The sequence below is a fragment of the Amyelois transitella genome, chromosome 28 (genome assembly GCF_032362555.1).
Source record: "Amyelois transitella isolate CPQ chromosome 28, ilAmyTran1.1, whole genome shotgun sequence".
NCBI lineage: Eukaryota > Metazoa > Arthropoda > Insecta > Lepidoptera > Pyralidae > Amyelois > Amyelois transitella.
The window spans coordinates 4,137,042-4,153,516 of record NC_083531.1 but is presented as its reverse complement, the minus strand read 5'-3'; the positions used below and the strand labels follow the sequence as shown (position 1 = coordinate 4,153,516).

Genomic DNA, 16,475 nt, shown 5'->3' with positions numbered 1-16,475 from the left:
ATTTATGTATATTGTTTTTAAACTAAAATATCGATTCAAATATCCCTCAAGTTTTGAACTTACAATGGTGGGCTTGATGAGTGTGATTCATCTCTATATATTGATTTTATCTATACAAACTTTCGTCCACAACTCCGTCCAAGTTCAATTGTGAAAATTGAACATGTGAAAATTTAAAACCAACAAACTTCATTTTGCGTTTATAATATCGATAGAGATATGGAATTGAAATTTTTCTCATCTCACGCAATTTTTCATAGATCTCAACTCTGTAGTTTTGTTGAATAAGATTTCCTTACATAGGGTTTAAATTGATCTATAATAACAAAAAAATAAATATGAAATATTCGTTTTATAAACAAAATTCAAATGTTGTATGTGTCATAGTGTAAATTTTTGCTAAATATATATTTTCTCGTATACTATATGTAACGTTTCTTTTCATCTGCACGCTCTTCGTTATAAGTTTCAGAGTTGAGAAGATATTAATTAGTATTCACATGTTTGTATCTCAATAATTCAATCAAAAAATAATTGAGATATAATTCAAGTATCCAATACTGTGCAAATCTTAGCTAAAAATGCAAAAGTTGCTTTATTTGTCACCTCTACAGAGTTAAATCACCTAATAAATTTCATAAAATTTTGCACACATTTACTATACTACTATACTATAGTGCATAATAAAAAAGGAAATTTTTTACGCGGGCAAAAACTAATCGTTACAACCGAGTTGTTTTTTTTTAAGTGAAGGAAATCATTAAACAACAAATTTTTAAGTAATGTTTAATCAATAAATTCACAATTCAAAATCACCCCACTACAGTTTACATATAAATAAATATTCCGTATTACATCATTTTTTTTTAATATATTTTTGTTCTCATAAATCTTCTTAAATGTCAATAATTTTATTCATTGCCGAGAGCGTGCGTCTTTAAATGTATTTCTAAGGTTTGCTTTGAAACAAAACGCCGCTGACAAACGTCACATTCATCCGTGTGTTTCAATAAGTGCCTTCTCAGTTGACTGTTGGCGCTAAACCGCAAGTAGCAAAAGTTACATTGAAACGGTTTCTCACCAGTGTGAGTTCTCAAATGCAACGTGAACGGGTGTTTCTCTCTAAACCTGCGGTGACAGACATCACACTCATACGGTTTCTCGCCAGTGTGCCGCGTCATATGTTTCGTCAAATTCCATTTCGCCGAGAAACGATGGTGGCAAACATTACACTCGTACGGCTTCACCCCGGAATGTAAGGTTTGGTGTTTCGTCAGATTACCCTTCTTGTTGCACCTGTAACCGCATATATTGCATTCGTACGGTTTCTCGCCAGTGTGTATTTTCAGATGCGTCTCCAGTGTTTGTTTCGTCGAAAAGCCGCGGTGGCATATGGCACATTGGTGAGGTTTCTCGCCTGTGTGCGTCCTCATGTGCGTCGCCAAAATCTGTTTTGTCGAATATTTACGATGACAAATACTACACTCGAACGCCCTGTCGCCGACATCGCCGGAATGTTTCAACAAATGCGTGTACAAATCTTTGTTTGTGCCGAACCTTTTGCCGCAGTAATTGCAAAGGAGAGGCTTATCACCAGTGTGGGTTCTCATGTGAATCACGAATGGATGTTTCTCTCTGAACCTTCGCTGACACACGTCACATTGGTAAGGTTTCTCGCCGGTGTGCCTTGTGAGATGTTTCGTCAAATTCCACTTTCTGTTGAACTTATGATGGCACACATCACATTCGTACGGCGTATCGTTGGAGTGTTTGAGCAAATGCTTCGATAAACTACTCCTTTGTGTGAACCTATCACCACACACATTGCACACGTAAGGTTTCTCACCCGTATGGATCCTAACGTGCTGTTGGAGATTTGTTTTCCTGTCGAATCTCTTGTGACAATCCGAACACTCGAAAGGCTTGTGCTCCCTCAAATGTTTTTGCATTTGTTTTTTTTTCGCGAATGTTCTCTGACAAAACTGACACGCGTATTGAACGACACCGTCATCTGATTTGACACATTGCAGTGATTTAATTCTTTTGACGCCTGTCGCCGTTTCTTCTAGTGGTTCAGTGAACGCGACCCTCGTTGGGGACACATCTGAATGGAAAAATTCAAACATAATAATTTTGTGGCCGTGACGCAAAAACAAAAAAACAAGTGTTACAGTTGTTCTTCCCTTGAGGACCTTATCGCAAACACACGCACCGTACACTTAAAAAAATATACATATATATTTATTTTTTATAAATTGAGAAATTACTCGTAGATTTTGAAGAAATTTGCCAAAGTCCAAGTTCATTTATTTGCCATAAATGTGGCACAGCTGCGCAAGCACAAGACCTTCAAGCGTAATAATTTAATTTCTGTAAATTCTTACGGGAACAAAGTCCCGGGCTCAATCCACTAGTAATCACTGCAAACTTGTATGTTAATTAGCCACGTCTTTATCCCAAGCGGGGTAGACAAAGCCAACAGTCTTGAAAAGACTGGAAGGCCACGTTTAGCTGCAGTACGGTTTAATGATGGAATTGATATTCAAATAGTGACAGGTTGTAGTTTATCGCCTGCGACAAGAATCCCAAGTTTATTAGCCTATCCGTTTATCGCCTTTAACGACAACCATAGAATGTGATAGGAAGTTCCAAGGAAGAAGATAAGGAGTGGTCATTTACTTTAGTGCCGGTAACCACACGGCATAATTTAATAAAACTAATAAAATAACTGCGCTGCATTCGACCTGTTTTTGTAGTGACACCATAAATACATTCAAGGAAAAAGAATGAACTTTAAACAATGTTCAATGCTTGCGTATATCACCTTAAAAACCTCATCTTGTTTACTATAAAATAGATAGACGCCAAAGGCACATTAATTAAAGAAAAAATGTAAAGATTCTAATTTGAGTATTATAGCTTCATGAACCAGCTCCTGTAGCGAGACACGCGCGACGCCAGTGTTATCGCGCGAAAAAAACGCTGGGACTGGACTAGGCATATGTGTTATCTTCCTTCCCTCTCTATCTTTGTAACTAATCACAATGGAAGAGAGAGAGAGGGAGGAATGACGAGTGGACGGCCTGTGAGCCTCTATGGCGCAGCAGTAGTGCGCTTGACTGTGACACTTAACATCTCAGATTCAAATCCCGGTCATCCGAATCTAGAGTATGATGAGAAGTCATCTTTCTGATTCGCCTCTATCTTAGATGTTTATCTATACAAGTATTTATTATAAAATATGTATTATCGTTGAGTTAGTATCTCGTAACGTAACACAAGTCTCGAATTTACTAAGACTCCGGGTTACATCCTCACCACTCTGGAGAGGAGCCCGGGGTACCCCCTTTCGACCAAGATCCTGGATTGGGTGAGGGTCAGGTATTTACACGAAGCAACTCCCATCTGACCTCCGCAACCTTTGCAGGGGAACCTATCTCACATTGAATTATATGGTTACACATTCAGTTGCCTGAGTGTGCAAGTTTACTCACTATGTTTTCCCTCACCGTAAAAGCATCTATTAGCATTCCAAATAATGCACTTAACCCAGAGAAGTCATTGGAACATGGCCGACGTAGGATTTGAACCTGTGCCCCCAACCGCATGACAATGACTTAAAGCTTACCTTAAGCACTCGACCACGGACGCTCTTAAAGTTCGATCTGGGTAATTTGCCCCGAATATATTTAAGTCGTATGTCTAATCAACGTTCGTGAATTGACTCCCATAATTGATACTATGTGGTATAGAGTTAAGACCTCCTGGCTTTAGTCCCGGTTGCATCCTCACCACTCTGGAGAGGAGCCCCGGGTATGCCTTTGACCATGGATCCTGGATTGCATGAGTCAGGTTTTCACACGAAGCGACTACCATCTGACCTCCGCAACCTTTACAGGTGAACCTAACCCGTAATGGATCGATCGTAGTTACACATCCAGTTGCCTGAATGTGCAGGTTTCCTCACGATGGTTTTCCCTCACCGTTAGACTATGAAACGTTTTATAAACAAAATTATAACATGAGTAACACAATATTGTGCTTACTTTTATTTATCTCGAAGTCACCGCTGCTGCTGCGTCGAAGATTTTTGCACACTTTATTATAATCTAACATATTTTTTTATAATTCCGCAAGTTTTCAGATGTATAAGATATAAAATAAAAAAAAAGTTCTTTTAAACTTTCATACCAGAAGTGAACTGGTCGTTTTTATAATATTTCAAAATATTTCTTAAATATAAAACTCCATTGAACACCAAAAAAACGTATTCGTAAAATCTTTCGAGATAGTAATATCTCAGTAAAGTTAAAAAAAAAATACTGAAAAAGTTGCTGTTAAAAAAAGTTTACAAAGAGAAACGTTGACAAATTATTCCCGCTTCCATGATACATATATGGCAACACTTGGCGCCATAAACTAATATTTTGTCTATCACTGTCCCCACGCGAATTTAAGACCCCCCACACGGATCGTTAAGACGAATTCGTTCCGAAACAGCCTGAGGACTCGCATAGTGTCAACTAGGCATTAAAGCGCGTCGAATCACATTTTTTAAAAAAAGAACACCGTCACAAAATCATATGGCTTTACCGCGTGACTTTGCGTTAAAGTCCTCTTAAATACACAAATAACGATTGGCGATGCAAAAGTCTTTGTTGCAATTCTCAATTTAAACGCGAATAAAAAAATAATAATAATTACTATCCAGGTTTACTCCGATCCTATTCGCTTTAAAACTTTTGCATTTCCAACATTCGAATTAAGAAGTATAAATTAAATAATAGAACTTGGAACACCGCGGACATTCATAGTTTAAAAACGTTTCGTCAACCATGTTGATGGTACGTCGTTTTTTCTAGAATTTTATTCGTTATCTATGGATGCCCACGGCTGCCAGAGTCAAAGAGTACTGCAAAGTCAGGCGTTTGTAGGCGCGTTCCCACTGATATAGTCAAGAATCAAAGACAAATTCCACATCAGACTCTGCTCAAAAATAAAACTATGTCGGGGCTGTACTTAAGCAAATAAAACTTATTTTATTAGTCTTACATACACAGACAAATCAAGCTTCTTTCCCGGAGGGTTAAGCAGAGACTACATCCTTCCCCTTGCCATGATCCCTGCATACTTCTGTCACTTCATCCACATTCATAACTCTCTTCATACCCATTGCCGGAACGATTGCCTTTATTCACACTGTTCTTTATTCTATCAGTCAATTTTAAACCGATCATACGATAACAGATATATCTTATTCTGATGTTTATTTATTTAAATACTAGCGGCCGCCCGCAACTTCGTCCGCATGGAAACCCTATCAATCCCGCGGGAACTCCGGGATAAAAAGTAGCCTATATGTTATTCTGGGTCTTCAGCTACATCATTTACATACCAAAATTTCATCGTAATCAACTCAGTAGTTTTTGCGTGACAGAGTAACAAACATCCGTACTGACATACTCACAAACTTTCGCATTTATAATATTAGTAGGATCTATTATAATATTTAACAAATTTCGACTTAATTTGTTGCCAGCTCAATCTTTGCAATTTGTTCCGTATTCATTCATTCATATAATCACGTCTATATTCCTTGCGGGGTAGACAAATCCAACAGTCTTGAAAAACTGAAAGGCCACGTTCAGCTGGTTGGCTTAATGATAGAATTGAAATTCAAATAGTGCAGGTTGCTAGCCCATCGCCTAAATGAAGAAACCCAAGTTGATAAGCCTATAACTTAGTCGCCTTTTACGACATCCATGGGAAAGAGATTGAGTGATCCTATTTTATTTTATATTTGTGCCGGGACCCACACGGCACGTTTTTTCGTATACATTTAATTATATAATAAAAATAAAAAAAAACAAAATAATTTATTTACAAGTGGGAACGCGCCTTGTCATATTCTGAAATGAGAAAATTATTTTTAACCCTTTGAATGAAACTGTTGTAAATATTCGAATACATATAGGACTATTTTTTTATTCTAAATAAACTCTTACATTGTTATCACTTTTACAAGTCACCTCGGCTTTATTCGACGGCGCAGAATAGCGCAACCTACCGCCCGCGCCGAAACGAACCGAATGAGAACACAATAAAATAACTACCTTATTACAAGTACGTTAAAATTAAAATCCAAAAACAAAATGTCTCATAACGGTAGTAAAATAGCGGACAATTCATTTCGCGGGTTTCAAATGGCGCGCTCTGATTGGCCGGACCGCTCGAATATTTTAGCACCATACAAAAATACGACTTCTGCGCAGGTACATATCGATATAACATATAATAGTCGTAACATAACATAACAAAAATTGAGGCTTATAAATTTTATCAGACCGAGGAATTCAATTGAATTTGAATCCTAATTGCTAACGACACAATGACTCAATTCGAAACAAGATTATTATAATCTGTGATATTCTAAATTTAAATGTCATTCAAAGGGTTAAAAAATGAACGAAATAACGGGTAATACACACGGCGATTTAATGCTGAAATACATATTAAAATTTGATATAAATTTCACAGCTTGAAACCTTACAGGAAAATGAAAAATTACTTTAAATAATGTCGCCTTAAACATTTTAGATACTAGAATTGATTTTCTTTCACGTTGTATTACATACATACATATGGTCACGTCTATATCCCTTGCGGGGTAGACAGAGCCAACAGTCTTGAAAAGACTGAATGGCCAGGCCATGCTCAGCTATTTGGCTTAATGATAGAATTGAGATTCAAATAGTGACAGGTTGCTAGCCGATCGCCTAAAAAAAGAATCCCAAGTTTGTTAGCCTATCCCTTAGTCGCCTTTTACGACATCCATGGGAGAGAGATGTATGTAGTGGTCCTATTCTTTTTTGTATTGGTGCTAGGAACCACACTACTATTTCAAAATAATACATGTATTAAACGCGCAAGTAACGTGCCTTTATTTTATTTCGGACGTAACGAATCATGTTACAATGATGCGTGGTCAAAGATCGACTTTAGTAGAGCGTTTAGTTACAAGAATCTACCTATATTTATCTCAACAATTACTAAAGCGATCAGAATTAAATTCATTGTGAGGATTCATCGTATCTTTGACTTTTTATTGTCTTTTGAAAAACACGATTGGTCATCTTTTGTAACATAAAACGACTCATACAAAATAACCACGTCTATATCCCTTGTAGGGTTGCAAGAGCCAGCAGTCTTAAAAGGCTGATATAGACCACGTTCAGCAGTTAGGCTTAATTATAGAAAGGACATTCAAACAGTGATAGGTTGCTAGCCCATCTCCTACCAAGAAAAATCCCAACTTTATTAACCATTCCGATAAATCAAAAAGAAAAATATATATAAATAAATAATAAATTTTGACTGGAAGAAATCCCATTGGGGATAAGTCCGCCATTGTACATATTCTTCTAAATCCAATAACTGTTTTGTAATTTGTCATATTTATTTTTATGTGCAATAAAGAGTTTACAAACAAACAAATTTCTCATTTTCCTGGCCGGTCACAGCGATGAAAAAAAAAAAAAAAAAAGAATCACTCACGTTTCCTCTGCTTGGTCTCCGCAGGCTTCTCGGGCTCCTCATCGCTGTCCTCCTTCACTGGTGGTGGTTCATAGTCGGAGTCATCATCGTTGTCCTCTTGATGATGACTGATGTCATCGGGTTCCTCTTTGTTTTCAGTTTCTTTCATGTCTTCGTCCTCTTTGGGCCTGGAAGTTGGACTGATGTTAGTTAGCTCGCATACATACATACATATGATCAAATATATATTTCTTGCGGAGTAGACAGAGCCAAGTCTTGAAAATACTGATAGGCTCCATTCAGCTGTTTGGCTTACTGAGGGGTTAGTGCGAGTTTTACTCGATCAAGTAATCACGAATTTGTATAGAAAGTCTGATAGACCACGTTCAACTGTTAGGCTTCATTATAGAAATGAGATTCAAACCATCGCCTTACGACTAGGTAGCGCTGATCAAATTACATATAAAGTCGCATTTACTTGCTCGGCGCGGATCGAGTAATATAATAATAATATATATACGGGACAAATTACACTGATTCGAGTTAGCCTCGAAGTAAGTTCGAGACTTGTGTTACGAGAAACTAACTGAACGATACTATATTTTATAATAAATACTTATATAGACAAACATCCAAGACCCAGGCCAATCAGAAAAAGTGCTTTTCTCATCATGCCCTGGCCGGGATTCGAACCCAGTAACTCCGATGTCACAGACAAGCGTACTACCGCTGCGCCAAAGAGGCTGTCAAAAAAAAAAAAGCACGAACTCCTCTGAAAAAATTGAGATACATGTAAAAGACAGATATAATATAAATAACATTACGGCTCTATGAACGTGACCGCTTTAGGTTGACGCTTGGCCGGCGTCCGCTTGTTGGTTCGCTTCGTGCTCGACTTCTTCGACGTGGTACGTTTGGTCTGCGACCGCTTCGTAGTAGTACGCTTCAGACGAGTCACCGGTATATCGTCTTCGGAGTCACTGTCCAATTTAGCCGCGTCCGGGCCCGTTTCTGAAAACATACAGAATATAATACATACATACATACATATTGTCACGTCTATATCCCTTGCGGGGTAGACAGAGCCAACAGTCTTGAAAAGATGGCCACGTTCAGCTATTTGGCTTTATGATAGAATTGAGATTCAAATAGTGACAGGTTGCTAGCCTATCGCCTAAAAAAAGAATCCCAATTTTGTAAGCCTATCCCTTAGTCGCCTTTTACGACATCCATGGGAAAGAGATGGAGTGGTCCTATTCTTTTTTTCAATTGGTGCCGGGAACCACACGGCACCAGAATATAATAGAATAGATTTATTTTCAAATAAGGATACAGGGTATCACTTATTAACGTCACATCACTTATATCTAATTATAACTACTGCCGCTTCCGAAGCGCATGTGTAGAAGAAGCGGGGAACAAACTACACTGCAGCATTTTCATCGGACGTCAATATACAAATTTAGATCTCTTAAATCTAAATCATGGACGAATGCACATTGTCTACATTAAAAAACATGAATGAATGTAGTACTAGTTATTTCAATACGAATATTTCGTCAAATTTTTATCATAAGCTTTGATAGTAACATTGCGGACGTAGAAAAAAAGGCGGACGGTGTGTAGGTTAAAAAAAAGTGAAGCATCGTTGTTTTTTGATAGATTAAAAAAAGAGAAGCATCACTTCTTCAATTCACTTTTTAATATTAAGGGCTCCATAGTTCAACAAAACGATGATTTTGCCAATGTCAAGGTTGAAAAATACACGATCCGTGAATAACCTTATATATATATACATGTTCAATATAAGGACAGGTGGACAGTGGTAAAAGCTGAGTATTATAATATCAGACAAAAATAGAGGGGAGGAAACTTAAAACAGGGTTGAGGTGAAAACAGGCAAATCGTGAAAGGAAGTGAAGCATCGTATCACGGACGTAGAAAAAAAGGCGGACTCTCTGCCTTATAAATACATTTCGTTAGTCATTCATTCTCTGGACATAAGCGGCAGTCAACTCTGCCTTATAAATACCTTTCTTTACATACATGACATTAGCGGCACATTACAGTAACAATGATGAAAGCTTACCCGACAACCACTCCACTTCCTCCTTCATAAAGTCCAACTCTACGTTTGGTGCGTTCACATCCGTTTTGCTCTCAATCAGCACGACGGACTCATTGAGGCCGGGGAAATCTGGAACAAGTAAGGCTTTAAAGATGTTCAAAATTCAAAAAAAAAAATTCAAATTCAAAATTCAAAATTTTTATTCATTATTATAGGATATTATTATATCGCTTAATAATTGTCGTATGGTTTAACAACTTGGTTGACGTCAAATAAATTACTTAAAAACTAAGTTTACTGCCGCTTCCAAGGCGTCAGTGCAGAAGAAGCGGTAACAAACTGCACTGCAGCATTTTCATCAACAACGTCAACTTCACAATATTAAATTATACTTAGAATAGAATGTGGACGGGAGAATACATTGTTCACGGGAGATTTATATATTTATGAGATTTAATATTGAAAAAAGAAAAATATATATATATATATATATTATGGATTGCCAATTTTAAAAAGATTTATGTACAGAGTGTACTGAAATTTTGATTTAAGTTCAAATTAAACTACAATTAATTACGAGGTTCCTGTGCCAAGCTCGAGCCAGATGTTTTTATCATTAAGGTAATCATCAGTCCTATAATAAGCCTTCCCACAAAGTACTTTCTTTACATACTCTTTGAATTTTCGGTTGGGCATATCAAGAACAGACTCCGGCAACCTATTATAAAATCGTATACAGTTCCCCATAAATGATTTACTGACTTTGCTAAGCCTATGAAACGGCATGACTAATTTATGTTTATTACGTAAATTTCTATCAGTTGTGGCACTAACTTTTTGAAAAAAAGAGGTATTTTTCCTAACATACATTATAAGATCAAAAATGTACTGGGACGCTACTGTAGGTATGTTTATTTTCTTAAAGAGTTGTCTTAACGAGTCTCTTGGTCCTAAGCCGTAAATTGCGCGAACGGCCCTTTTCTGAATTATAAAAATAGTTTGTATATCAGCCGCGCTACCCCATAAAAGTAAACCATAAGATAACAAGCTATGAAAATAGCTAAAATAAACAAGCCTAGCTGTAGCTACATCTGTCAATTGTCGGATCCTCCTAACAGCATAAGCGGCAGAGCTAAGTCTATTGGATAGTTTAGAAATATGAGCACCCCACTGTAGCTTTGCATCAATTATAATTCCTAAAAACTTTGTATTTTCAACAAATTCTAATTTCTGGCCTTCCAGTGTTATGTCAGTATTGGCCTGCCTTACGTTTGGAAGGGTAAATTTAATGCATTGGGTCTTATTAGCATTTAAAAGAAGATTGTTGGTTGAGAACCAGATAGATATGGCCGACAGTATATTATTAACCGAACTTACATTTTCGCTATGGCGATCTAATTTAAATATTAAAGAAGTGTCATCGGCAAACAGCACTATACCCGCCTGTTTTTCCACCATAAAAGGCAGGTCATTGACATATACCAAGAAGAGGAATGGTCCTAAAATTGAGCCCTGAGGAACACCCATTGAGACGCTTGATCCGCTTGACTTTACTCCATTAATATCTACAGTTTGAAGCCTATCAGTCAAATAGGATGCCATTAGTTTAGTTGATTTGTGGTCAAACCCATATTGACGAAGTTTACGCAAAAGTGTCTGATGATCTACGCAATCAAATGCTTTAGAGAGATCGCAAAAGACTCCAACTGAATCCTGTGAACTCTCCCACGCGTCATAGATTTGAGTAACAAGTGCTACTCCCGCATCAGTGGTGGACTTCCCGGCAGTGAACCCATATTGTTGGGAATGGAAAATGTTATTGATTTTAAAATATTGTTGCATTTGATTAAGCATCATCTTCTCAAACACCTTGCTCAAAACTGGCAATATAGAAATAGGTCTATAATTGCCAAGGACTGTTTTCTCCCCTTTTTTGAATAGAGGTATTAATTTGCTACATTTCATTAAATTTGGAAAAATACCCTCATCAATACATTCATTAAATATAAAAGCTAGATCAGATGCAATAATATCTATGATTTGACTTATGATACTAACAGACATACCCCAATGGTCTTCAGACTTTTTCAAATTAAGTTGTTTGAACGCCTTTAATATATTATCAGAGTTAACATATTTAAATTTAAAGACAGATTTGATGGGAGTTGTGTTATTATTAAGTAGGGTTTCAGCGCGCAATGGACAAGAGTCAACGTCAGAAGTTAGCTCCACAGGGATTTTTGCAAAGAAATTATCAAAAGCATTTACTATGTCCTGAGTTTTAGAAATACTTTTGTTACCGGATGATATTTGTTTAATACTGTCTCTATCTTTGATTTTGCCAGATTCTTTATTAATAATGTTCCATGTTTCTTTAATTTTATTTGGTGCGTTGTTTATTTTACTACTTATGTGCAAAGACTTAGCTTGCCTGCAAACTTTTTTAAATAATTTTGAATAATTTTTGACATATTCTACAAAACTGGGGTCAAAATTGTATTGTTTCTGGGCATATAAGTCATATAACTTATTCCTACTCTTGTGAATACCTACTGTAGCCCATTCACTGAACTGTAATCTATTACGAATATTGACTTGTTTCTGCTTGAACCTTTTTGAGTATTCAGCAGAAATCATATCAAATAAATTGTTATAATGTTCATTAGGATTATTTCCAGAATATGTTAAAGTATTTAATTGATTTGCAATGTTTATTTTAAATTTTCTTATGTTTTTGGAAGAAAGAGGTCTACACATAATTTTATCATTATTTAAATTGTTTAAGGACTCTTTCTCAAAGGTAACATATTGACCGGTGTGATCCGAGGGCAATTTGTGAATAATTGATTTCCGTATATAAAGATTATTGCAAAAAAAATTATCCAGACACTTGGCAGATGTAGATGTTATTCGGGTTGGTTCGAAAAAAACATACTCTAAATTATAAGATTTAAACAAATTAATAAATTGTATACTAACGGTTGATTTAACTAAAATGTCAATGTTAAAATCACCACAAATAATTAATTTTTTATTACATTTTGAGGTAACATGTAACACTTGATCCATTATTTTTAAAAATTGTTTAAATTCACTGTTTGGGGGACTGTACACACAAACAATTATATGATGATCTAGCTCGGCACAGGTCACTTCAGCACACCGCTCAACCGAAAGTCTGGTTATGTCTGTTCGCTCTTTACAGCGAAGACCGCATTTGATAAATATCATAGACCCACCTCTAATTGCAGACTTTCTGTTTAAGCAGCTCACAATATTATAATTGTTTAGGCTGAACATCATCTCCCCCTCCATGAGCCAATGCTCAGTCAAACATAAAATGTCCACATTTAATTCTTCTAAAACTAGTTGTACTTCTAATTCTTTGCCGGGAAGACCTTGTATATTTTGATGGATAATTCTTAACCCTCGAGGGTTTCCCGTTGTCTGAGTGTGCAGTTTAAATTAACTGTCAATTCAACAGAGTTACCATCACACAGAGTTGGCAATTCTGTAGTCAACTTATAATTAATATTTCGCTTACAATGTAAACTCGTCCAAACATTAATATTACTAGCTACCAATGTAGCAATTTTGTTCTTATGGTATCTGGATAGAAATATTCTATCATTGGTCTTAAAACAATCACCTATGAAATTGTTTGTGTCAAAAAACACAAATTTGTCACTGTGACGACATGTCAACGAATGCATAAAATTATTGAGTAGGTGAATGTTTTTATTAAGTTTTGGAGACTGGCAACTCATATATGGAAAAGCACATAAAATTATTTGGTTAACTTTTAATTTATTCAAAGATTCAAAACAGTTAATTATATCTTTCCTGCCAATTTTAAAACTATCACCAATTAATATTACTATGGTGGATTTATTATTTAAATTTACATTATTAATTCTCTTAATAATTTGGGTAAAAGATGCATTTGGCATGCAGTAATTTATAAAAGACTGATTTAGGGTATCACAGAAATATTTACCCATATTGCTACCAATACCGTCTGAAAATAGCACTGTATTATAATTATAATGAGGTTTACAGGGTTCAGAGTTGGAATAAGTATCAAGCAAATTACCGGCACTGGGATGTTAGGCTTTACATCTATATTTATTTAAACATACATACATATAGTCACGTCTATATCCCTTGCGGGGTAGACAGAGCCAACAGTCCTGAAAAGACTGACCTGGCACTATTTGAATCTCAATTCTATCTTTAAGCCAAATAGCTGAGCGTGGACTTTTCAAGACTGTTGGCTCTATCTACCCCACAAGGGACATAGACGTGACCATATGTATATATATATATATGCAATTAAAATAATTTGTATTGTATTGCATTGTATATGTATGTAACATACATGTAAGCTCCGACTCCTTCTTCACCTCCAGCTTGAACTCCTCGGGGGGGCGGTCTGTGATCTCCACCAACGTTGTCACCATTGGGTAGCCGAGGTTGTACGCCCGCCGGTCGAGCAGCGAGAAGGATTTCACGTCGATCTGTAAAAAGTATATTCAAATCTAAGTACATCTAAGTGTCGTGTGATTTCCGGCACCAATACAAAAAAGACCACTCCGTCTCTTTCCCATGGATGTCGTAAAAGCCGACTAAGGGGTAGGCTTATAAACTTGGGATTCTTCTTTTAGGCGATGGGCTAGCAACCTGTCACTATTTGAATCTCAATCCTATCTTAAAGCCAAATAGCTGAACATGGCCTATCAGTCTTTACAAGACTGTAGGCTCTGTCTACCCCGCAAGGGATATAGACGTGATTATATGTATGTATGTAAGTATACTAATATTATAAAGCTAAAGTGTTTTTGTGGTTTGTTTGTTTGAACGCGCTAATCTCAGGAACTACTGGTTCGAATTGAAAAATTATTTTTACGTTGAATAGACCATTTATCGAGGAAGGCTTTAGGCTATTAAACATCACGCTGCAACTATGAGGAGCAAAGAAATAATGGAAAATGTGAAAAAACAGGGAAAATGATTCATGCTTGAGGGCTTCAATGATGCCCAAAATAACTATTCCACGCGGACAAAGTCACGGGCACAGCTAGTGTTTTATAATGATACACTTTAAGTTTATTATTTTTTTGTATGAGGAAGAGATCTTTTGTTAGCCGTCAGTAAACATTAATTGTTAAAGGTATAATCCTACCAAATTTAGTTAGTTTAATTTCTGACGCGACTATATGCATTTATGTATGTCACTATTTTAATCTCAATTCTATATACATATAAGCTGAACAGCTGAATGTGGCCTATCATAGTCTTTTCCAGACTGTTGGCTCTGTCTACCCTGCAAGTCATATAGACTTGATGTAAATACGTATAAAATTACCATTGTATTGTTCTTCAAGTAATCTGTGAATACATTGTCTGCTTTTAGAGACGTGACCATCAACTTCCACGACTTCTTGAGTTGCGCGTGACATATCTGACACGCCACCACCGGCTTGGCTTCATCAAGGAACTGAAAAAGATAGATTGATAGATACAATACCCTTCATAATAAATAATATTAATTTATTGATTCTTTATTGTAACTATTACAATTTGTAAATACAATAGTGTTGTGTGGTTCCCGGCACTAATACAAAAAAGGATAGTACCACTCCATCTCTTTCCCATGGATGTCGTAAAAGGCGACTAAGGGATAGGCTTACAAACTTGGGGTTCTTTTTTAGGCGATGGGAGCGAACCTGTCACTATTTGATTCTCTATCATTAAGAATAGAATAGCTGAATTGCCATTCAGTCTTTTCAAGACTGTTGGCCCTGTCTACCTCTTAAGGCGGACTTAATGCATAATAGCATTATCTAACGGTCTACCATTGGGTTAAGCAGAGAACCTTTTTGTGGGTGATAATAAATAATATATGTATAATGCACATACTATACAATATATATGGTATAAAATTATACTTAATATAAACACACATATATATATTTGCAGCAGATTATATAGAGATTATTTACTCTCTCATGAATGAGTCATAATTTTTTTTTATTTTAATAAGAAAATGGTAAAAGTGGTGAGAAAAAGATGTGGTAGGCTGGGTTTTTAAACGATGCGAGAGTTGTTAATTAGACATAAAATGATTATTTATTTACAGTACAATAAAAAAATATTGAGACAGTTACTACTTATATCAATAACAAATGCTAAACCTTTCCTTTTTATGATTGAATGATTGACCCAGGGTATTGATTGTATCATTAAAAACCCGTTACATACCTGAATATTCGTAAGCTTCTCATACACAATTTGTAGTGGAGTTCCACCAATAGCAAACATATGTTCGTCTGTAACTAGGCAAAGCCTACATATAGCAGTCCGATATTCCATTTTAATAACTTTTAAACACTAGATTTATTCACTAAAACAAAGAGCTAACGGAGACCATTACAGATTCACTTGACACACGCGAAACACTGTACAATAAAACCCACGCTTAAACTGTTGAAAATTTTGTGATAAATAACATAATGGATATTGTATTTACATGATGTGTCATAAGCATTAATAAAAACGACGAATTATTTACTAAAATCGGCTATTTTATAAACCGAATCGGCGACAGAACGCCGCATTCAGTCCGCCATCGCATAACAGTGTTGCTATTATACAATTTCTATTCCAATATTTTCCAATAAGAACTGTTTTAATAATTTTACACTGCTCTCCAGTTCTTATTTTACACTGCATACCAATTAGAATATCTAATGAAATCATCCATCTATTCAGTGTGCGGTCGTATAGAACAGCAGGATGATTTAGGGTACGTTTTTCTTGCGATGTGTTGCAAAACTCATCGTACGCATCGACACCCAAAACGGTTATGTTTCAG

At 36.1% G+C, this 16,475-nt stretch overlaps 1 protein-coding gene across 9 annotated transcripts in view; it reads right to left on the bottom strand.

The window, feature by feature from the left end:
• Positions 1-16,227, bottom strand: part of LOC106138078 (zinc finger protein ZFP2) — a 39,445-nt gene extending 23,218 nt beyond the window's left edge. For 7 of the 9 annotated variants that reach the window (XM_060952391.1, XM_060952389.1, XM_060952390.1 and 4 more), the window contains exons 1-6: positions 15,863-16,227; positions 14,967-15,098; positions 13,980-14,118; positions 9,623-9,745; positions 8,358-8,544; positions 7,555-7,721 (exon numbers count right to left, since the gene is read on the bottom strand). In XM_060952391.1, the coding sequence (XP_060808374.1) occupies positions 7,555-7,721; positions 8,358-8,544; positions 9,623-9,745; positions 13,980-14,118; positions 14,967-15,098; positions 15,863-15,973 (859 nt within the window). In that variant the 5' untranslated portion in view covers positions 15,974-16,227. Of the gene's footprint in view, positions 1-819; positions 2,105-7,554; positions 7,722-8,357; positions 8,545-9,622; positions 9,746-13,979; positions 14,119-14,966; positions 15,099-15,862 lie in introns of those variants that run through there. The other 2 variants (XM_060952383.1, XM_013339108.2) reach the window with 2 other exon arrangements.
• Positions 16,228-16,475: the final 248 nt, after the last annotated feature.